Source organism: Nuphar pumila, chromosome 12, assembly GCF_984573655.1.
Source record: "Nuphar pumila chromosome 12, dmNupPumi1.hap1.1, whole genome shotgun sequence".
NCBI lineage: Eukaryota > Viridiplantae > Streptophyta > Magnoliopsida > Nymphaeales > Nymphaeaceae > Nuphar > Nuphar pumila.
This window is the reverse complement of record NC_143260.1, coordinates 105,185,267-105,209,487: the sequence shown is the minus strand read 5'-3', so window position 1 is coordinate 105,209,487 and position 24,221 is coordinate 105,185,267. Positions and strand designations below refer to the sequence as shown.

The 24,221-nt window shown below is 39.8% G+C and overlaps 1 protein-coding gene across 1 annotated transcript; it reads left to right on the top strand.

Annotated features, from left to right (window-relative positions):
- The first annotated feature begins 11,395 nt into the window (after window positions 1-11,395).
- On the top strand, window positions 11,396-13,366 carry LOC149821453 (tubulin beta-2 chain-like). Its single transcript, XM_089982855.1, has 3 exons — window positions 11,396-11,789; window positions 12,154-12,423; window positions 12,518-13,366. The coding sequence occupies exons 1-3, from the start codon at window positions 11,396-11,398 to the stop codon at window positions 13,192-13,194; spliced, it is 1,341 nt and encodes a 446-aa protein (XP_089838981.1). The 3' UTR covers window positions 13,195-13,366.
- Window positions 13,367-24,221: the final 10,855 nt, after the last annotated feature.

Genomic DNA, 24,221 nt, shown 5'->3' with positions numbered 1-24,221 from the left:
CTAGAGATCGAGAATTGTCTTTAATATTTCTTTGGATTGTGAATTCATTTTTACATGAGAATTCTACTCCTAAGTATCCAAACTCACCCTAAATGTTTCTTCACTAACTATTTGTGATTATTTGTTTTTTTGCTTGGTTGGAAATAGATTTTGACTGATCGTATGTGGTTGGATACAGTTTTTTGTTTGTAGGGTTTTCTTGTTTTCCCTTGGTTGAAATAGGTGGAGGGTTCGACTTGTGCTGAGCATCCTTTATTTCATGTTTGTTTAAAATGCACGGCTTGGACATGATCTGACCCATTGATATGCCTGACTAAAAATATGAGAAACTGGGAAAACAGCCTAAATATTTATTTTATTTAGGCAATTTCTTATTGGAAAAAACCTAAAAAAATTGATAGTTTTGCCAATTATTACAACCTTTAGTTGGCCAGATCCTAATCATACGTCTTCAAATCTCTCAACAGCCAAGCACGTCGTTGTGAAGAAAAAAGTGATTTTTGGCCAATCTGTGTGTTTTTCATATCTCTGGTGCCTGTTAATGCTTTAGTATACCTACAAAATCTGTGTTAATTAAGGTGGGATACAAATCTTCATTTGTTAGGGGAGCAAATCGATGCTTTTTAAGCCTCAAGATTTGTAGATTGATCATGGTTTCCTCGAGTTTGGTGGAAACCATCACTTTACGCCTAACCCTTACGTTGAATATACCCACCCGTCTTTTCTATTGTCTCTATTGCCTTTGCATGCTACCGACTTAAAATAAAAGGTTTGGTGCAGAAGCTGTTCTAAGTTTCTTCCCTTGCTAGTTACTGTTCTTGTTCATGTCTATCACAAAAGATTAGCTGTTCAGACAAGCCCTAGGATTTGTCACATGGTTCTCTAGCCTCTATGGCAACAAATAAATCTTTCTGATAGAATCGTTTTTCAAAGGTATGTAAACCATTTCCCATGTCTTAACTTTCAACGCAGAGTGGTTGATCATTTACATCAACAAACAAGGCATTCAAGTTGTATCTTCTTGAAATTGCTTATAAATCTTAAGTCTTTGTTGGGGGAATAACATTAGCTTTCTACGGTTTCTCACTTGCTGGATATTCATATGCTTCCTAGGCTTGCTCACTTTCATATTCTTTTTTTTTTGAAAGGCCATTTGCATATTCTTATCAGCATTCAATAGTGGAAAAAGAGAAAATGAATTACTTTATGCGGCATGTGTTCTGTTTTCTAGAGTGTAGATGAAATGAAGCTTCAAGTTATATATAAAAACATCCAAACTCTTGAGGGGGTGTGTAGCTTTCATTAGCTAATGCATGTAAATTTGAATCCTTTTCCCACAGTGGGAGTTAGGAGACTAACTTGTGCTGTTGAGATTAGGGCTGAACATAGAAATGATGATAACACATCTGTTTTATATCTCCATAGACCTTTTGTTTGGTTCCTTTTCGTTCTGTTTAAAATTTGCTTTAAATTTGCCTACCCAAACTTACAAAGCCTAATGTCCAAGGGGTGTCATGTTGACCGTGCACCTGGTTGGTGTCCAAATTGTTTGATCTAAGCATGTATTAGCAACTAAGTAATCGAGAAGATAAAAAAACTATACAAAAATAAATAGAGTAATCAAGAACATTGTATGTTATATAGAATTCCGGTATTGCCTCATACTGGTATGAAAGTAAAAGATAATCTGGTAGGGTTAGTTTTTGTTTTTAAAGAGAGGAAACCAAATCTTTTCATTACTAGTTGAGCATAGCATACGTCATTCGTGGGATAGTATGGTAGTGTTAGTGAAAGGCTAAATATTCATTAACCTTATTTAATAGCAACTGCAACTGCAACTGCAACAAAGAAAACACAACCAACAAAAAAAATAAAAAAGAAAGGAACAAAAAAGGAAACATTGTATCAAGATTGGAGTAGTTAAGTCTATAAGGAACTAAGAAAAACTGTTTACATTGGATGAAAGACTAAAAGAGGCGGTGATAAATCACATAAAAAAATGTAATTAGGCCCAAAGTTTATGTGTCAACATGTCAATTAAGCTATATAAAGGAAATCATATTATGTATATTGGAACAAAAATCGAACAGTGAAAAAAAAACAGTAAATGCATAAAGCAACAGTAAAAAATAAAATGTAAATGAATAAAAGCTTATAACCCTAGTAAAAGCAATCGATACAAGCCATATAAACTGAAGTACTTTTTATTTAAATTTTGAGTTTCATATGATCCACAGTGAGATGACAAAGAAGTGTGGGGGTTGGGGGGTTGGCTCATGTCCCCAAGGTGGGAAGCACAATTGACAAGCAATGCAAGCACCAACACACACCTTAGTCACGCCTGTCATTATTATCGACACCGACAAAATCAGTCTTCACCACACTAAAGCAAGCAAAATAAAAGAAGGTAAGAGCCCTTGCCCACATCTCTTGTGTGGTTTAAATTTTAAAATACAAACCAAACCTGCCCCAACATGGTGAATTGGGGAACTCGTGTCAGTCAATTCCTCAATTGTACTGTTCTTGACAATCAGGGAAGTAGGGACCTTACCATTATCCTTCCTCTCGTATATTAAATACAAATTGTCCCTAGGTGTTATATCATTTTTAATAACCTTTATCTGACAGATATCACTTTTGAATCATGTCCTGCATGGCGTGATTACATAATCATTTGAACGACTGAGACTTGTAGACGATCTTTTGCAGCTTGTGACCTCTAACCCTTTCTTTCAAGTGTCTATGCTGTGATCTTTTGCAAGGATTTCCTAGGGGACTTGTTAGAGGGGCTACTACTAGTTGAATACTCACTGTCTTCTATTCTCCGTCCTTGTATCGTATAACTGTGCCTGTTTGGCATATTTATTCTCGGATTCTGTAACATTTACATTTTTTGGGTGGTTGTGTTTGTAACACTTTGGTGACTTCGGGTCTGAGGCACTGATATTTCTGTGATACTCTACAAATGCTCTGGCGATATGGAAATATGTTTGCATCATTTCAACGGGCTGCAAATTTTAGTTCTAAACATAATTGGCTTTTGCAAGATTTTCAGCTCCTCTCTAGAATGGATATCAATGCAAGCTTCTTGAACTACGCCTCAAATTTGTTGACTAGCTCATGCATGACCATGAGCGTGTAGGGTTGGCTTATATGAAAAAATATTGGCTACACTAGCACTAGTGGGTTCCCGGAATCCCCTAATTGGAACTCATAGGGTCATGTTGTGTTGATATGATCAGCATGTTCAAAGTAGCAGGAATCGACCCTTGAATTCTAATTTTTGGACGTCAAAGTTGGATTTTTTGAGGAGTAAATTCAGGCCATTCATTTTTCAATTGGACAAAGTCTGGTGGATCCGATTCACGTGCAAAATAGAAGAAAAAAGAGGTTTTCTTGGAGCCAATTATTGTAGCCAACGTTTTCCTTATATACAAGGAAAAATCTTCTCGTTGGCCGGCCTTCTCAAATGCGTCTTGTCCACCGTTATACACAGCTGAAAGCTATTGCGATGGGATTTGTATGTTCAGATCTCGAAAATGTGTAGCGGAAACATCTGAAAATCGATGAGACTTCTAGATAGTGCTCCACTCTCCACGTTACTAAAGTAACACTTGTCTTGTAAGTTTTTTTGTGAGTTTTACGCGCTCCACTTTACTAAAGTAACACTTGTCTTGTAAGCTTTTCTGTGAGTTTTACTTTTTTTTTTGAAAGGCAAGCTACCAGATATCTCTTAAGCCCCATGTGGCAGAGGGATTCGAACCTGGGCCTTCAGCTTGGCAAAGGACCCGGCTTACCACATGGGAACTTTTGTGAGACTCTTAAAATCCACTCACTGCTGTCAAATTAAATCCAGCCATGGTCTCCTTGATTTGATTCAGTTAATGCTATGTTTGGGACCATCGCAATGTGATGGAAACACGGTTTGCCACCAACTCTGCTTGTCTTGTTGGAGCAGCTAGTGTACGTCACCTGTTGGGACGTTGCAAGTTCAAATCCCAATGGTATAATTGTATAACTGGTAGGGGTCTGCCGAACCCCCAGCTTGCCTTTCAAAAACAATGTCATTTTGCGAATGTGATATTGAGAGATGGAGTTGACAAAATTATCCTGCAAACACCAGTTCGAATTTATTGTTTCAGCTATGCCACTGCTCTCAAACAGTATGGGAGCATAACGGAAATCACAACACAACAGCCGATTTAAGACTCCCAAACATAGACTAATTACTATTTTTTTAGAAAGACACGTCACTTCTGTTGGTGACGTTCACCAACAGCTCCTAACAAACAAGCTGAGCCCCCTTGTGACTAATTATTGTTTTACTTTTGAAGCCTTCAAGAATTTCCTAGTAACGACTTTTCCTTTATCGAGCCATATGGAAGTCACTTGTAATGATGACTTTGATTGAACTTAGTGTGAATAAGACTGGATCAACACTTTTAATGATGACCTTGATTGAACTCAGTGTGAAGACTGGATCAACTTGAAGTCTTCAACAATTGATGGCTAGGCCTGAAAACGCTAAAGTTTGCCTAGCTTGTTTATGCTTAGTTGGGGCTTCTGAATTGCCTTGGGGACCCCACTGCTGGCGACGACCAAGTTCCTGCCACGTTGTCAATTCCAGCTTTTATGTGTAAATATTTTCATATCTGCCTCATTTTAAAGAACTTTCATGTAAATAACGAGCTAGCAGGTGTTTTTAGAAATTTTTCATGAAATACCTTTCCTTTCGCTGGATTAAAACAATGGGATCGTACTATTGCTCTACTCTAGGTCAACCCTGTGTTATATATATATATATATATATATATATATATATATATATATATATATATATATATATATATATGACCTGAGGTTATGAGGAATGCTACATGTGTATTTGAAACCCAACCTGACTATAATGCTGATTTGCAGTGTTGTTAAAAGTACACTTTTTACGTCTCTTCGAAAACTTACCCCAAAACCGCTACAAAGTGCAATAAAAAAGCGCTTACTAATGAAGCGTGCGATTTTTCTACAAAATCGAACACATTTTTGCACCTTGCGCTTTGAAGGCAAAGCGTACGCTTCACTTTAAAGGTTATTTTCCTTTTTCACTAAAAAAAAAAACGTGTACCTAGGGATGGCAATTGACCGGTGCAGCTCCACCCCCGCCTCATCTCAAAACCTGAACCTCCATCCCCGTTTCATGTCCTCCATCCCCAGTCCAAACGGGGTGAGGCTGGGCAAGGCGGGGATCGGGATGGGAAAAAGCGTAAGTCCATCCCCGCCTCCATCCTCGCACAGGGATGGATTTTAACCTTCATCCCCACCTCCATCTCCATTTCATGCCCTTCATCTCTGATCCAAATGGGTCGAGGCAGGGCGGGGGCCCATTTTCCCCCTGTCCACTGCCATCCCTACGTGTACCTCAGTACTTTTCTAAGTCTCTAACATCATGCAGCAGGATTAGGGTAGAGTTGTTTAATTAAGTAAAAGGAGTAGCCAGGGAGCTCATTCTCACTGGGGAGCTCACCTGATCACCAACTACTCGTTCTGGCCGATGACCTTGCCATTCAGTGCTCTCACTCCCTCTTCTTCAACTCCCTCCAATTGAGATTCGAGAGGGATTGACCTCAATTCCGTGCTCACCGATGTCCCGAAGCTCGCATTGCAGTGGGACGGGCAGTACCTCTATGACTGGCTCTGTGATTGACTATATCATTATATTGTTTACAATTTTTTGCTCTTGTTGGTTAGGCACAATTATGATGCAAATGTTCATATTATTATTTTTCATTATCTTAATTTCACTTTTTATAAGAAATTTTGTATTTTGAATAATCGTGTGTGAAGCATACGCCTCCGCTTTAAGGAGGCCTAACGCTTCACTCGCTTTTTAGCTTTTAACAACGCTACTAATTTGAGTCCAACTTTGACCAAAACAAACCTATATGTATTTATATTGGATCTAACCTAAACAGGATATGTGTTATCCAAAATGGCAAGTATGGGTAAAATTAGTTTCAGTCCAGGGTCAGAACTTGGATCCATTTTTGTAAGTTGGTAGCGTCCAAGGGTGAAAGAGGGTTGGCAGTTAGGCATTTCTATGATTTTTAGAAGCGGAATCACCGGTTTTTAGTTAATAATTTCAAAACAATTTTGAACGTTGCTCATTGAGTTGTTATTGACAGAGGTTGCTCTGAGGTTTTTCATTCGACAGTCCTTAGAAAAATCTTGGCCGGTTACCGGAAGTTTAGAAAGGGTGGTATCTGACATGGAATATTATCAGGTAAAAACCAAGGGGGAGGGGGTCTGGTAGGAGCAGTTAGTGCGCGTCACCTTGTGTTGGAGACGTTGCAACTTCAAAACCTAATGGCACAGTTATAGTTAGGGGTGGCAAAACCTGACCCGACCCGCCAACCCGACCCGCAGCCGGGTTCGGGTTTGGCTTAAACGGGTTCATGTCGTAAACGGGTCGACCTGCCTAACCCGCCAACCCGACCCGATTGCCACCCCTAGTTATAGTCTGCTCAACCCCAGCTTGCCTATCAAAAAACAAGGAAAAAATCAGGTGAAAGGTGAGACTGTATCAAGCAATCACACTTGTCTGAGAAACTGGCAAGTTTTTTAGATTTTCAATTCACTCAATTTTTTATTTTGTGCTGCCATGAATAATTACTTTTTCTTTTTTCTTTTTGGTTTTGGCTTAGTCAAAGTAACCCCCCCCCCCCACCCCAATCATCCACTGTACATTGGCAGGCCTTTGGTTGATAAAGCGGTTGAGCTCACCCCTGCCTAACAAGGGAGTACATTTATCTTTGATCTTGCGACAGGAGACGTCTCCCGCGGTTTTCGAACTTGTGGCGTCTTGTCAACTTGGTGACATTCACAGGTTGCCCTGCCCAGAGTAGCAGTGCCCTTGTCAGTAAAAAGACATTTTAGTCCAAAAGAATAATGACAGAACTGTAATTGATCCTCTAAATAATAGCACAAGGTTTGGTTGCATCTAATGTGATTTGAAATCATATCACATATTCCACCATGCGGTTTGGAATCACATGAGTGTGGCTTCAAATATGTTTTCCAATCACATTCAGTTTCTTATTTGCATAAAGTCTAAATCACATGTTTGGTTATCTGTGCAAATGAGATTCATTCCCTCATTTGCATTCGATTCCAAATCACTTTTAAATGCAACCAAAGGTACCAGTGTTTGGTGCGCCAATAGAGTATACTTTGGGCATGAGGCTGGCACAGAGCTTGGCTTGTCTCACCAAGGTGCATATTGGGCTTCGGGTAGGTCCAAGTGTGGGTGTCACTGGATGAGGTATGACCTGATCCAAATAGGGGTGTCGATAGGCCTGGTTTACCTGGACCCAACCCGAACCAAACCCTATAGGGTCTGGGTATGGTGATAAATAACAAGACCTGGGTCTGGACCTGAAGGTCCGATTCACGCTTGGACCCGGGTATAATTTGTGAAATTTTATACCAGACTCAGACTCGATTCCAGTTCCGATTAAGACCCACAAATTTTCAATGTAAAAATGATAAAATATATAGTTTTACCGGGTATGGTCCGGGTTTGGTTCATGTATTTCTTATCGGGTCTGGGTATGGATATTCTTATAGTGGTCCCGGTTATACATGAGTCCAGACCCGATACCATATCCAAAAATCTGGTCCAAGTCTGTTTCACCTGGGTCTGAACCGAACCCGACCTCTTGACACCCCTAGATCCAAACCATTGGATCTAGTTTTGGAAATATAAAAGAAGCCAATTAAGAGTTGATGCTGGACCAATATTGTCTGATTAGTATGTGGAGCTGGATATGGTTTATGAAATTTCAAAACAGAGTCGGGCTCGCTTTGAGTCTTGATTAAGATCCCCAAAATTTCAAAGTAAAAAACATAAAAGGTTTTATTTTACTGGATAAGGATCAGGAATGATTTATCTAATCCTTATAGGACCCTGACATGGTTTTTCAAATGGTATAACCCTGGCACCAGTGCCTCAAAGTTTGATCCAAGTTCGGACTCAACAAGGTCCAGAGAAGGTCTGACCAATTGGAAACCTTGGTCCAGGCACAATAATTTTTTTTTGATATTTACACGAACAAACCACCCTAGGATCAGAGACCTAAGGCACTGGCTCTGCTTGCTATACTTATGATCACTGTCCTAGTAGCCTAAAGCTCCGTGGGTTTACCTCTTGCCCTCAGGGAGTCACCATGTTTCGGCTTGTGCAATGGATGATGCCCATGAGATTTGAACCTAGACCACTTGCCTAGCAGCCTAGGCCCCATCCCACTACGCCAAACCCCTTTGAAGCGTCCAGGCCCAATACTTGATTTAGCATTTTTTTAGATGGGCCCAGACCTGGGTCAATAGGCACGGCCATATAACTGGGTTATCAATTGGGCTGCCTAGGATGTCAAGTCCTATGTTCAACTGGATTCCTGCCCCTCCAAGCTTGTCTTGCTTTGGTTGCATTGTAATAAAATCATCTCCCATCCGGATCTAATAGCACCATAAGTTACCAGAGATGAACCACAACAGGCTACATACTCTAGGGATGGCAGTTGACTGGGGGAGATGAGCCCTGCCCCGCCCCGTTTGGACCGGAGATGGAAGACATGAATAGAGGTTAAAATCAAAACCAGTGCGGGGATGTAAACAATTCTGGATCATGCTAGGGTCCCAAGTGGAATTCATGTATGATTTGCAAAGTTCTTGTGCGGGGATGGAGGTGGGGATGAAGGACATGAAACAAGGATGGAACCATCCCTGCATGAGTTTTAATTTTAACTTCCATCCTTGCGACGCCCCACCTCACCTGTTTGGATCAGGGATGGCGGACATGAAACCAGGATGGAGGCAGGGATGGAGGTTAAAATCAAAACTCGTGCGGAGATGAAGGGCAAAATTTTGAGACGAGGCGGGGGTGGATACCTTGTCCCCCTGCCCCAGACCGGTCCACTGACATCCCTAGCACACTCCTTCAAGCAATGAGAATAATGGTGCTCCAATGTGATTAGGGCAGGTAAGGACTCCAATTCCATCTTGAGGTGTCGGTACTTTGTAGGTGCCCGGTTCCCACCAGACTTTGATTAGGTAGCATGAGACCCGGTTCTGCATTTGGATAATAAGAGCCAGTCCTATTGAAATCTCTATTTTAAGTTGTTTAATGTGTAAACAATTCTGGATCATACTACGGTCCCAAGTGGAATTCATGTATGATTTGCAAAGTTCCAATGCACGCTCGGATGCATATACTACTCAGAACTTGTCGGTGCGACTAGGATGCACAATGAACAGAGTCGGCTCGGGCCGTAAATGAGCCAAGCTTGTAGTAGCTCTGAGGCTGAGACTGAACAAACGAGTTGAGCCTGATAGTGTCGGTAGGCTAAATAAGGCTCAATTTTATGAGCATTTCAGATTCACCCCGCCCTGACCCACCTCTTCTCGAGCCTCACCCTGACCAGCCCCTTCTCAAGTTCCAATCCTTTCTGGGGCCTCTCTCTCTCCCCCTTTCTCGCTCTCTTCCCTATTCTTGCTTACTCTCACTCTCTTCCTCTCTCTCTTCTCCTTTTTTTTTCGGGGGCATCAAATTCAATTTTGGAAGGCTACTTTCAGCGGGTTATGTTTGATGTGTATCTGACTCTTAAATTACATAGTAGAGATGGGGGTTTGGATCTACTTGTACTCTGAACTGTGCACAGTCACCATCTAGATGGTGGCTGTCTTACTCTTATGTTCTTCTCTCATCCAATATTCGGTTGGATGTATTTTGGTAATGTTGAATGATAAATGTTCTCTCTCTCTCTCTTCTCCTTTCTCGCTTTCTCTCCTCATTTTCACACACTCTCTTCTCCTTTTCCCTTTATCGCTCAGGGTCAGGGAGGAGGATGCGGAAGACGAAGAACAAGGAGAAGATAGAGTGGGAGAAAGAAGCAAAAAAAGAAAAGCGATGCCGCCACCACGTCGGTGGCCCGTGGTGGGTATGCTCTCTCTCTCTCTCTCTGCCTGCTAACCCTGGATTGAGCCCAAGCCAACTCAGTCCATTGTGCTCAGTGTGAAACAATGACCCAGGCTCAGCATGCACAAGCTCAGCTCGGCTTGGTTACTGTACATCTTGTTCTTTGGGTGAGCTGATCTTGTACATGCCAAGTCCAGCTCAAATCCGACCATGTGCATCCTGATAAATGCTGATCAGGATGAGCTTGAGCTGAGCTGAGTCGAGCTTGGTCTCGGGTCAGCATGAGCCTAGCTTAAACACCAGTGGTTCAGGATTGGACCAAACTCGAGCCAAGCCTGTACACATACTTGCTTGTGCGAGTGTGCATCCCTAGTTGCGACCCAATTAGTTAATTAGACCTTCCTTAGTAGGACCAGACCTTAATGTTGTTAATTTGGGTCATTGTCGAGTTGGGTAAGAGGCCAACTATTTGTTTGGCCAACGGCCTTGTTTGAAGTTTTTAGTGCATGTTGGGACTTTGCAAGTTCAAAACCCAATGGTACGTTGCATAACTGGCGGAGGACTGCCTAACCCCAGCTTGCCTATCTTAAAAAACTATATGTTTGACCTAAGATTGGTTTGGATCCATCTATGTGAAATGCACTCTTACTCTAAGTCGACTTGCTTAAGTGCATTTGTTATGCCAAAACTATATCCGATGATGCTAAATTTGATTTTTTTTCGCTACTGAATCCAATAAATATCCGAAATGAATAGATATCAGAATCCCTTTACATGTAAAAAATCAGATTTGGAATGAACTTTTCACCATCCAAATCCGAATTCAAATTTGAATCCGATCTCCCAACATCGGATCAGCCGAATATGGTATTGGTCATATAAAATCCAAATCCGAACTGTTTACACATTTTCCTTGATACAAACTAATAAACCAACGAGGGCTCTGCTTGTGTGGCAGGAGCAGTTAGTGGACGTCGCTTTGTGTTCGGACGTTGCAAGTTCGAATCCTTATGGTACGTTAGGGTCTGCCATACCCCCAGCTTTCTTTATCGAAAAAACTATTAAGATAAAATTCAAAAGTGCTCTGTCGTTTAAATTTTCGTAAATGACAAAAACACCCTTCTAGACCCAGCACTGGATAGAAAGTTCTGCCCAGTAATCCTCAAACTTGGAAGGCCAACATTGTCCATGCACAGGCTTAGCGGCTGCCTTTACCAGACGTTGCCTGCACGCCCTTGCCAGCATGGTGATCCCCCAAAATTTGAATTTCAAAACGACGAATCCCATCTGACCGTTGGATTAGAGCCAGTTGGCTCGGCTCCAACGGTCAGGAAAAGCCCGATTCGAAAAACGCCGCCGCTTCTTTATTTATCCTTTCCTCCGCTCCCCTTCACTCCTCTTCACTCATCTCTCTCTCTCTCTCTCAACATGAGGGAGATCTTGCACATCCAGGGTGGTCAATGCGGCAACCAAATTGGTGCCAAGTTCTGGGAGGTGGTCTGCGCCGAGCACGGAATTGATGCCACCGGAAGTTACCATGGCGACTCTGATCTGCAACTAGAGAGGGTCAATGTGTACTACAACGAAGCGAGTTGCGGACGCTTCGTCCCCCGGGCGGTGCTCATGGACCTTGAGCCCGGGACGATGGACAGCGTCAGGTCCGGTCCCTTCGGCCAGATTTTCCGGCCGGATAACTTTGTTTTCGGGCAGTCCGGCGCCGGGAACAACTGGGCCAAGGGCCATTACACGGAGGGAGCGGAGCTCATCGACTCGGTTCTTGATGTCGTGAGGAAGGAAGCTGAGAACTGTGACTGCTTGCAAGGTATACCTTGAGGATGATTTTTGTGTTATATTATGCTTGTACTGTAGGTTGGTGGGCTTTTTCCCCCTCTTTTCTGTGTATTTTGATTTTTTTCTTACTTGGTTGAAATGGGTTATCATCTAATGCAATTATGTATCCAAAATGTGGACAGGGATTAAGAGGGACATAAATGATATCACCCCATTCTCCATTTTTGCCACTTTATCTTAATTCAACATGGAAAAATCCCCTCTTCAGTGGTTTTGATCTTTCAAATGAGATCACAGTCCATTTCCTGAATATGGGCATGATGGCCTTTCTCAATTTTTACCATTTTAGAGGCTTTCCCTCTGATGGTGATATTTATCCTGTCTGTTTGTTGCAGGTTTTCAGGTGTGCCACTCCTTAGGAGGAGGAACAGGGTCCGGAATGGGTACGCTACTCATATCAAAGATCAGAGAGGAATATCCGGACCGAATGATGCTTACCTTCTCTGTCTTCCCTTCTCCAAAGGTGTCTGACACCGTCGTGGAGCCTTACAATGCCACGCTTTCCGTTCATCAGCTTGTTGAAAATGCAGACGAATGCATGGTTCTTGACAATGAAGCTCTTTATGACATCTGTTTCAGGACTCTGAAGCTCACCACACCTAGTTGTATGTTTTCATCATTTCCTTAACTATGTTCTACTTGCATTTGTTCGAAATTGGTTCACATTGTGCTCATCCATGGTGCCAATGTTTCTTGCAGTTGGTGATCTGAACCATTTGATATCTGCGACTATGTCTGGTGTAACATGCTGCCTGAGATTTCCAGGCCAGCTGAACTCAGATTTGAGGAAACTCGCCGTGAACCTGATTCCATTCCCGCGTCTGCATTTCTTCATGGTGGGTTTTGCTCCACTTACATCCAGGGGCTCCCAGCAATACCGGGCTCTCACCGTGCCCGAACTAACACAGCAAATGTGGGATGCCAAGAACATGATGTGCGCGGCCGATCCGAGGCATGGGCGGTACCTGACGGCATCCGCAATGTTCCGTGGCAAGATGAGCACCAAGGAGGTTGATGAGCAAATGATAAATGTCCAAAATAAGAACTCCTCTTACTTTGTGGAGTGGATCCCCAACAATGTGAAGTCCACAGTCTGCGACATCCCGCCGACGGGCCTGAAGATGGCGTCTACCTTCATTGGAAATTCGACATCCATTCAGGAGATGTTCCGGAGGGTGAGCGAGCAATTCACTGCTATGTTCAGGAGAAAGGCTTTCTTGCACTGGTATACTGGTGAAGGAATGGACGAGATGGAGTTTACAGAGGCAGAGAGCAATATGAATGATCTGGTTTCTGAATACCAGCAGTACCAGGACGCTACCGCAGACGAGGAGGGAGACTATGAGGAGGAAGAAGAAGAGCTTGAAGAGATGTAATAAATTTCTTGTTCTCAAGAGTTGGGGTGTCTGCAACTCCCCGTTGCCTGCTTCATGTGGAAGCATTCTTAATTAGTAGACCTTTTGGTTTTCTGGCTTATCTTTTTCCTCTTTTTTTCTTATTCCTACATAAGCAGCGAGTAGCATAAGAATGCTATACGAATTCAATTTCTATATCCAGGCTGTTTCACATATGGACGCTGCCTTCTGGCCCCTAGCAGTGTTTTTTTTGGTTCGAAAGAAGTAATCTTAATGACTTTGAAATTCGTGCCCACAAAGTTTCTCATAGTAAGAGAATTTTGTGCATGAGTCATCTTTTCCTGCTTCCTTAATGTCTTAATGGATGGCGTGAAGGAGGGAGAGAGGGATTTTAGTGGCGGAGGAGCACCACGGCCATGGCTGCCTGCAGCGGATCTGATGGTGTGTAGCCTTTGAAGAGTCATTGTTCGCCTCCACCCAACGATTACCACTGGTTCCCTGAGAGAGGCGAACTTGGGGAGCTGCGGCTGAGGAGGTGGATGGATCTTGCGCGCTCGCCCTGTCTCACAAACCCTCTCGGCCTAAGCCTGACGATGTTGCTTGAGTCGTTCATCTCTCTCTTGAAGTTTTGGTGGTGATGGTGAGATGGGGGTGGGGGTGGGGGTGAGGAATGAACCTTGGTAAGAAACATTTTTACACCTTCATTTGATATGAAAGAATGTTTCTTATAAAAAATATACTTTTTATAAAAGTTCTCTTAAAGAAAAAACTTTTAACACTTTTTCTACATCTTTCTCACTTCCAAACAAGCCCTTAAGCGCTAGCTTTAACAGAAATAAAGGCCTCCAATCAAACAAATCATGAAAAAAACATCCAAGGAACAATTGAACAAAAGAACAATTACCACCTCAGATTGGTAAGGGAAGGGGGGTGTTGGGGTGTTCCTGTGACAAGCTGCCAAGGCCCATGTTAGAATCCCTCTACCACATGGGGCTTAAGAGAGATATGGTAAGGGTCCTACCTAACCCAGCTTGATTATAAAAAGTCAAAAGAATAATTGGAAGACTAAGTTTACAAGTGTAAGCCATGTTGAGGAAAAAGGCTTTCTTTGCACTCTTACGCTGGTGATGGTGAGATGGAGTTTGCAGAGGCAGAGAGTGTTAAAGTATATGGAAAGCCATAGATATCATATTCTATAGAAGGAAAGCATGATAAAATCTATGCAATGGGTAAAGAAAAATTCAAGAATCCAAGTGATATCGGATATCAAGCAAAATTTTAAGAAGTTTTTATATTTTACTTTGTATTCTTATCTTTATCTAGAATTGGTTATTCATAAGCCATGTATATAAATTGTGTACATCATAATGTGATGGACATTAGAAGATATTATTCTACTTCCACTTATCATTTTTCACTTTACATGGTATTAGAGCAGATCCAAGTGTGTATTTTGTTGGTTCAACCTGTTGTCAAAACAAGGTGGCTGTGTTTTACGAACTGAAGTAGCGTTTGCTGTCACCATGAGCATCGGTTCAACATCATCGACCCAAATGAATCAGATTAGTGGTAGTATCATGTTTGTTGATGACAATGCAAATAATCCTTACTATATCTTCACCATTCAAACAATCCGGAACATGTATTAGTACTACTATAACTTTTTTATAGGCGATAACCATGCATCCTGAACTCGGGCCATATCTATGGCTTTAACAACAAAAAATAAGATAGCCTTTGTTGATGATAGTCTCCCAGAATCAGATGCATCTTTCCAAAATGCTATGACATGGATTAGATGTAATAACATGATTATTTTCTGGCTTTTCAACTCCCTCACTAAGGAGGTCGTCGAAAGTATCATGTATGTCAAAACAACGACAACAGTGTGGTGCGAACTTCATGAGCATTTTGCTAAAGTGAATGGACCTCGTATATTTTAGTTACAAAGATCCATTATAACTTTTCATCAAGATGATTTATCACTTTCTGCCTATTATACAGGGCTAAAAATATATTCAGACGAGCTCAGTACTCAGCTTACCTTGCTGACTTGCTCATGTGGAGCGACTAAGGCATTGCCAGCAAAATAAGAAATTAATTCAATTTCTCATGGGTTTAAATGAGTCATATGCGGGGATTAGAAGCAATATCCTTGTTATAGACCTTCTGTTGACGGTTAATAGAGCCTATAATCTTCTTCTTTAAAAAGAGCATCAAAGAGATGTTCGTATTCCTTCACTCATGGAAGAAAATATGGCCGCAGTTGCTGAAAAAAATATTAGATTTCAAAAAAACCAGCATGAGAGTAGATTCAAAGAAAAGGAGAGGTCTAAATGTGATCATTATAAAAAAATAGGCCACGTGGAAGATGAATGTTACAATTTGCATGGGTTTCCACCATGCTTTAATACTCAGGTTGCTGCCAATGCATCTCATATTGATTCAGTTTCAAAGGAATCCATGCCCGTTGCTTCTCAGTTAACCATGGATCAGTACAACCAACTTTTATCTCTTCTTACGGTAGGTAAAGATAGTTTGATAGTGAACATGACAGGTAATGACATCTCTTGTTTCTCGTCCCTTTATTCTACTAGTTAGATTTTGGATACTGGAGTCACCAATCATATGTATTGTTCTGTCTTTGATGACTAATGTCAAAAAGTACATTAATTTGAAGCCTATCAAACTTCCAAATGGAACTACTACTTCAATGTCGCATATTGGTCGTCATTTTGTCCTCAAAACTCATCCTTCATAATGTGTTATTTGTTTTGTCCTTCAAGTTAAATATCATATCTACATCTAAACTTAATCAAATGTATAATTATAATGTTATTTTTTCTTCTTTCTCATGCAAAATATAGGACTCGAAGACAAAGGGGATGATTGGATCGGGTAGAGAATGCTTGGGACTTTATATTTTTGATGATGGTGGAAGTACGATAGTTTCCACTTTAGTTAATAAAGATCGTATGAATGTATGGCACATGCGTTTGGGTCATGTTTCCAATTTACATTTAAAATCTTTATTTAAAAACTGTGTTTTGATGCAAAATAAACAAGTCGTGTGTAAATTTTGTCCTCTTGCCAAATTTATGCAACTACCCTTTCCCATTAGTGAAAGTCATTCACAAGGCATTTTTGAAGTTATCTATTTTGATATTTAGGGAGCTTATAATGTGGCATCTTTTATCGAGGCAATTTTTTTTTAACTATCGTTGATAACTTTAGCATAGCAACATGGGTTTATTTAATGAGATACAAATCTCAAACACATTTTTTTAAGAGATTTCATTAAAGTGGTAGCCGTTCAATTTAACAAACATGTGAAACAAATTCGATCCAACAACAAAGCAAATTTTTTTTACATGAAACTCAATTTTTTTTGCATGAAAATGGGATTTTGCATCAACATTCTTGTGTTGGAACTCCCCAACAAAACAACATTGTATAAAAAAGGCATCGTCACTTATTAGAAGTTGTCTTAGCCATTAAATTTCAAGCTAATATGCCGACAAAATTTTGGGGTGAATCTATTCTCACCATTATATATTTGATCAATCGAGTTTCCACCATTACATCATCACACAACCATGTACCACATGAACTTCTTTATGACACCAAGGCAAAATATGATCATCTCAAAATTTTTGGTTGCCTATGTTTTGCGCGTCATAGTTCTAAAAATAAGTTTGATACTTAAGCCAAGAAATGCGTTTTTGTAGGACATCCTTTTAGACAAAAAGGGTATAAGGTATTCGATTTGAAAACAAATAATATTTTTGTCAGTCGAGATTTAGTATTTCATGAAACTGTTTTTTTTAGGGAGCCACATTTTTTTGAATTTTTTTTCAAACAATTTGATGCAAACGTTTTATCGAAACCTGTTGAGGACATGTTCCATTCAAATTGTCCTCTTGAAAACGATTTTCAAGATCCAAGTTCATGCCCAAACTCTAGTGACCACAATTATCCAGATCGTAGCCCTAATTTAAAGCTTTGGCGGTCTGCACAAACCCGATCCTAACCCGCCGATCTATCGGATTATGAACGTAACCAAGCTCTTCTCTATGGCCATTTGTTGCCTAACTCCAAAGACTGTGCTATTAATCCCTTATCATCTTTCCTAGATTTTTTCAAACTCTCCACCTCCTATCATGTTTTCTTAGCTTCCATTTCTGCCCATGAAAAACCTAAGGACTATCTCACTGCTATGTGGGATGAAGGATGAAAGGCTGCCATAGACACTGAGCTAGGGGCCCTCGAAGCAAATAACATATGGCCTCTTATGCCCTTACCACCCGGAAAGCATGCTATTGGATTGAAATGGGTGTATAAAATTAAATACAAGTCTGGTGGAAGTATATAACAATACAAGACTCGTTTAGTGCTGCAAGACTACACACAATAAGAAGGTTTGAATTATCATGATACCTTTGCTCCAGTTGCCTAGTTAGTTACTATGAGATGCTTGTTATCTATTACCATCAAACATCATTGGTCTCTTCACCAATTAAAAGTTAACAATGCATTTTTGCATGGAGATCTCGATGAAGAAATCTACATGCAGTTGCCACCCGGGTATCATCGATAGAAAAAAATTTGAGTATGTCGACTAAATAAATTCTTATACGGGCTGAAACAAAGATCCAAACAATGGTTTGCAAAGTTTTTAAATACGCTTATCAAGTTTGGTTTCATACAATCTCGGGCAAATTATTCATTTTTTTCAAGAAACATGATGGACATAAAATATTTATTTCGGTTTATATAGATGATGCTATTATAATAGGAAGTGATGATGTGGCCATTGAAAAGTTGAAAGAACTTCTTGACAAAACTTTCCACATCAAAAAACTGGGAAAGTTGAGATATTTTCTTGGCATAGAGGTGGCATGGTCAAGACATGGGATATTCCTCAATCAAAGGAAGTACGTTCTTGATTTGTTAAAAAAGCAGTTTTTTGAGAGCAAAACCATCAAAAATACCCATGGAACCACAAAAGAAGTTTGATCACAGTGGAAATCTAGTCACAAATGCAGCCAATTTTAGGAGATTAATTGGTCAGCTCATTTATCTGACCATCACATGACCTGATATCACATACACCGCGCATATACTCAGTCAATTCATGCACGAGCCACAAGAACAAGTTTAGGAAGCTGCTACCAAGTTATTGAGATATCTAGAGGGAACACCTGGGAAATGCATCATGTTGAAAGCAGATAACAATCTCAAATTGAGTTGTTATGCGGACTCTGACTGGGCCAGCTGTTCGATATCAAGAAGGTCAACATCGGGATATTGCATATTTTTAAGTGATAATATCATATCTTGGAAAACAAAAAAATAGACAATTATTTCTAGATCTTCGGCAAAAGTTGAATTTAGAAGCATGGCGACAGGTACCAGTGAAGTCGTATGGTTGACATATCTCCTTGAAGATCTTGGTTGTAAACAAGAAAGCCCAGTGATTTTATATTGTGACAATCAAGCCACGATGCATATAGTGGCTAATCCGGTATTCCATAAACAAAGAAAACATATAAAGTTGGATTGTTATTTCGTTCAAGAAAAAGTAGAGGTATGAGTCATTTCTATCAAGTATGTTCCATGTAATGATCAAAGGGCAAATATACTTACCAAGGTGCCAAGTAAAGAAAGCTTCAGGTATCTTGTTAACAAGTTGGGCCTGCTATGCATAGAGGCACCAACTTAATGGAAAATGTAAAAGTATATGGAAAGCGATAGATATGGGATATTCTTTAGAAGGAAACCACAATAAAATCTATGCAATGGGTAAAGTACATCCAAGAATCTAAGAGATATCAGATATCAGATATCAAGCAAAATTTTAGAAAGTTGTTATATTTTACTTTTGTATTTTCATCTTTATCTAGAATCGGTTATCCATCAATCGTGTATATAAATTGTGTACATTAGAATGTAATGGACATTAGAAGATATTAATCTACTTTCACTCATCATTTTCACTTTACAGAGAGCAATATGAATGATATGATTTCTGAATACCAGCAGTATCAGGATGCTACCGCAGGCGAGAAGTGAGACTATGAGGAGGAAGAAAAAGCGCTTGAAGAAATGTAATAAATTTCGTGCTCTTAATGGTTGGGTTGTATGCAACTCCCACTTGCCTGCTTCATGTGGAAGCATTCTATATTAGTAGACCTTATATTTTTCTAGCTTATATTTTTCATCTTTTTTCTTATTCTTATATAAGTAACAAGTGACATAAGAACGCTATACGAATTCAATTTCTATATCCAGGCTATTCTTCCAAGATGATTTGATCATTTGCTATTTCACATATGGATGTTGCCTTCTGGGCCCTAACAATGTTTTTTTGGTTTGAAAGAAGTAATCTTAATGAGTTTTAAATTCGTACCCATAAAGGCTTGGCCTTTAGGGCAAGTTTGGAAGTGAGAAATTTTCTCTGAGAATTTTGTGCCTATGAGTGATCTCTTCCTTAAGACTCTGATCTCTAACCAGGTGTCTGAGGATGCCATGAACTATTGATTCCTGCAAGGATGAGGGATCTTGGGAAGGAGGCAGAGGGAGAGGGTTTGCAATGGAGGATTTTGATGGCGGAGCACTGCGACCATGGCCGTGTGCAGTGGATCCGATGGTGTAGCATCTGAAGAGTCACCTCCCATTTGCATCTTCAAAGTCATTATTCGCCTCCCCCAATGATTACCACCAGTTCTCCGAGAGAGGAAAACCAAGAGGTGAGGTCGTGGAGGAGGATGCGATCTTACGCTCGCCCTGTCTCACAATCCTTTTTGGCCTAAGCCTGACAACGTTGCTTGAGTAGCCCATCTTCCTCCTCTCTAACATTTTGATAGGGTTCACGCCACCACTTTGTCCATCTCTGTCTTAAAGGTTTGACGATAGTGATGGTGGTGATGTTGAGACGACGGTGGTGAGATGAGTGGTAAAGAATGGACTTTGGTAAGAAGCATTCCTTCCTCTTCATTTGAGGAATGTTTTCAATCAAAAGTATACTTTTTAGTAACTCTCAGAGAAAGCTGCTTGTTTGGAAGGGTGGCAATTTTTTTATTTTGTATCATTTTTTCTACATCCTTCTCACTTCCAAACAAGCTCTTAAGCTAGATTTAATTGAAATGAAGGCCTCCTACCAATCAAATAAACCATTAGAGAAACATCCTAAGAATAGTTGAAGATTAACTTTATACGAAACAACCAAAGAACAATTACCATGCAAGTGGTATCCCATATGGTAAGCAGGGTCCTGTGCCAAGCTGAAGGCCTAGGTTTGAATCTCTCTACCACATGGGGCTTAAGAGATATTTGGTAAGGGTCTCCCTAACCCCAACTTTCTTTTAAAAAAAACCAAAATAACAATTGAACGATTAAGTTTACAAGTGTAAGCTTAATGGGGGCAAGGGGGCCCTCAAAAGATTTAATAGGACTCTTCTTGATATATTTAGATATATGTTATCTAACACTTTATTTCCAAAGTATTTTGGGAAGAAGCTATACATACAACACCATATATTTTAAATAGAGTTCCATATAAAGCTATTGTCTTTACACCTTATGAATCATAGATAGGAAGAAAACCCAAATTAAGTCACCTTTGTAGATAGGATTCTGTAGCTCATATAAAGGTTATAGAGCGATCGAGAGTTAAACTTGACACCAGATCTATAAGGTGTATATTTATTGGATATCCCAAATAATCTCAAGGATACAAATTTTGCCACGCAGATAAGGGTTTAATCGAAAGTAGAGATGTTATCTTCTTGGAAGATCAAAACATGGAAGAAGTTATTCCAGAAATAAATGGAGACAATCTTCTTGATTTTCATTATGATTTTGATGACATGCAAGAACCTATAAGAAACGATAAAGCTTCTGAAATCTCTCCATCTACTTCATCTCATCAGTCTCGGGTTGGACATAAAAGGTCTAGAGTTTCTCCATCTTACTTAGATGACTATTATATCTACCTATCAGAGGAACTTTGTTATGCTTTAGACATAAATGACATGATGGATAATATGTCATATAGTGAGACAATAAACTCATGAGAGTCAATGGACTGAGTAAAAGCTATGGACGAGGAAATTGAGTCCATTGAGAAAAATCAGGTCTAAGAATTGACTGAGTTACTTGAGAAAAGGAAAACCATTGGATGTAAATGGATACTAAAGAAGAAATTCAAGTCTAATGATAGCATTGACAAATTTAAAGCAAGATTAGTTGCTAAGGGTTTTTCTTAGAAAGAATGATTAGATTATGTTGACACATATTCACCTGTTGCAAAATTTGCCTTGAAAAGGATAATTCTTGCAATTGTAGCTCACTACGACCTTGATATACATCAAATGAATGTTAAAACTGTCTTTCTTAATGGTGAGCTGATTGAAACAATATTTATGGAACAACCTGAAAGCTATATAATAAAATGCAAAAAGTTAAAGTATATATGTTTAAAAAATTCCTATACGGATTCAAACAGTCACCACATCAGTGGTACTTAAAATTTCATAAGGCTATCATATCATTAGGCTTTGTGGCAAATAAATTTGGCCACTGTGTTTATGTCTGAAAAAGTGAGAGTAAATTTTCTATTCTCTCACTATATGTGGATGACATTCTTTTAACTGAAAACAACAACAATATGATTGTCAAAACCTTGTTATGGTTAAATTCTAAGTTTAAAATAAAAGATATGGGAGAAGCATCCTATGTTCTTGAAATTAAAATCACTCGAGATAAAAACTCCAGACTTTTAAGCCTAAGTCAAGAAAGGTATCTAAATCATATACTCAAGAAATTTAAAATAAGTGATTGTAAGCCTATTAGAAAACCTATGGTAAAAATTGTCAAGTTGAGCAAGAATGATAGTATAAGTGATAGACTGTAAAGGCTAAATGTCCCTTATGCACAAGCTATTGGAAACTTGAAGTATGTTATATTATGCACAAGGCTTGATATCAACTTTGTTGTTGGCCTCGTTAGTCGCTACCAGAGTAATCTTTGTTGGCCACACTGACAAGCAGTAAAAAAATATTTCAGTATTTAAAAAGGACTATAAATTCGAAACTATGTTTTCAAGCTGATTCTTTAGAATTAACTAGGTATTCTAATGTTGACTTGCTGGCAGTAGAGATGATACTAAATCAACCTTTGGATATGTTTTCTTCCTCGGAGGAGAAGCAATTTCCTTGCTTTGTAAGAAACAAAGTTGCATAGCTTAGCATACTCAGAAAGCTAAATATATTGCATGCAATTCAGCTGTTACATTTCTCATTTAGATAAGCTGCTTCATTAATGATTTGAAGGAGAAAATAACCAATGAATCAATTCAGATTTATTGTGATAATCATGTTGTCATCTTTCTTATTAAAAGTGGAGCAGATAATTCAAAAAGTAAACATATAATGGTAAAGTACTATTATATTCATGATATAATTGAAATGAATGAAATCAAAGTAAGTTATTTATCTACATTTGATATGATTGTTGATCCTTTAACAAAGGGCATATCAGAGGAAATGTTCTCGAAATATATATCATGTATGGGATTAAGATATGTTTAATAAAGACATATGTCTGGATGAGAAAATAAAAAATATAACTCATTCTAGGAATGTTGATGCAAGGAAAATACTCCAATACTAAGAGGCTAAATCCTGCATCATGACTAGTTTCACATAGCCAAGTGGGAGATGTTGATCTCATAAGATCTCTGTGACTATGTTTCACAGAGAGTCTTACCCATTGAAAAGAGAAAATGTGCTTGATCAGCTTCTGCTAGGCAGCTGCGCACGAGATGGTGCGTAGGGCCAATAAAAAATGATTCAGCATATGAAAATATGTTGATATGCAGCCTTTTGTTGTTAGGCAGGTCAGATTGAGTAGTTTGGTGTGTCACGGGTTTACAAAGAATTCTATGCATGCGACAGGGCAATACGAAGGCTTGCAGCGGTAAGGAATGACCATCGTGCCACACTGGTTTATTAAAAAAGTAAGCGTGTGACAAATTGGTTTAATAAGAGATCAATTTCTTTGATTGCATGATGAATTCCCCTAAAAAGCATTTGCGTGCATGTAAACGAGGTGCTCTACCAACTGAGCTACAACCCTTGTAATATATATCTTATTATATGGATCATTTCTTGTCAAGATAGATATTACATGATCTAACAAGATACTCTAATCCGTTTCCTGCCAAGGGTTGGAATTGCTTATAAGCCATATTCTATCTTTAATAAATACCGGATGCCATGCACTTCATTCTTTCTCTTTGTGATGATAAATGACCTACTTAACCTAGTGGTTAGAGTATTGCTTTCATATGGCTGGAGTCATTGGTTCAAATCCAATATTAGGTAAAACTTATTAAGGGCTCACTCTCTCCCTAAGGGTGAAACTGCCCAATTGAGAGTTTTATCTGGAATGAAGCAGGCTTCATTCTGGATAAGCTCAAACATGAAACTGAAACTGAAACTGATAACCGATTCTACAGGTGGGTTATTGGATACCCAAGGGGAGTAAACTCCCAACTCTTGTTACTCTTATAAATATGAGAGAGGGCTCACTCACCTAACATCGATTATTGGTGTGAGCAAACCCCCTTTGAAGGAGGCCGTAAACAATTCTTCCATTCTTCTCGATCCTTCATGTTGTCCGTTTGAGTGGTTCCAGCAACCATTCAAAACTACATTCGGGGATCATGATTTGTGGTTTGCGATCGTCGGCATCCACCCTGCAAGTTTTGATAGGTGTGGCAATCCTCCCCCCTAGGGGTCCCTACTACCTTCGCCCAGGATCGTGGGTTTGGTGTGGTTAATGCGAAGAGTTGTTGCAGGGGCCCTGTTCACAGCTGTGGGGCCAGTGGGATTCGGGGTCGGAGGTCGTCCGGTGGACGGTGGAGGCCACCCACCATCATCTTTTCGTCCATCTTCATTGCCTCCTTCAGCGTCAATCTCCATCCTCCGTTATTTTTCAGCGATTGTTATTACTATAGAACGCTGGTTCGGCTGACTCACAGTGAT

Coding starts and splice junctions, on each gene's coding strand:
- LOC149821453 (XM_089982855.1), top strand. CDS start 11,396: ATGAGGGAGATCTTGCACATCCAGGGTGGTCAATGCGGCAACCAAATT. Junction 11,790..12,153: donor GAACTGTGACTGCTTGCAAG/GTATACCTTGAG, acceptor TGTTTGTTGCAG/GTTTTCAGGTGTGCCACTCC. Junction 12,424..12,517: donor GAAGCTCACCACACCTAGTT/GTATGTTTTCAT, acceptor TGTTTCTTGCAG/TTGGTGATCTGAACCATTTG.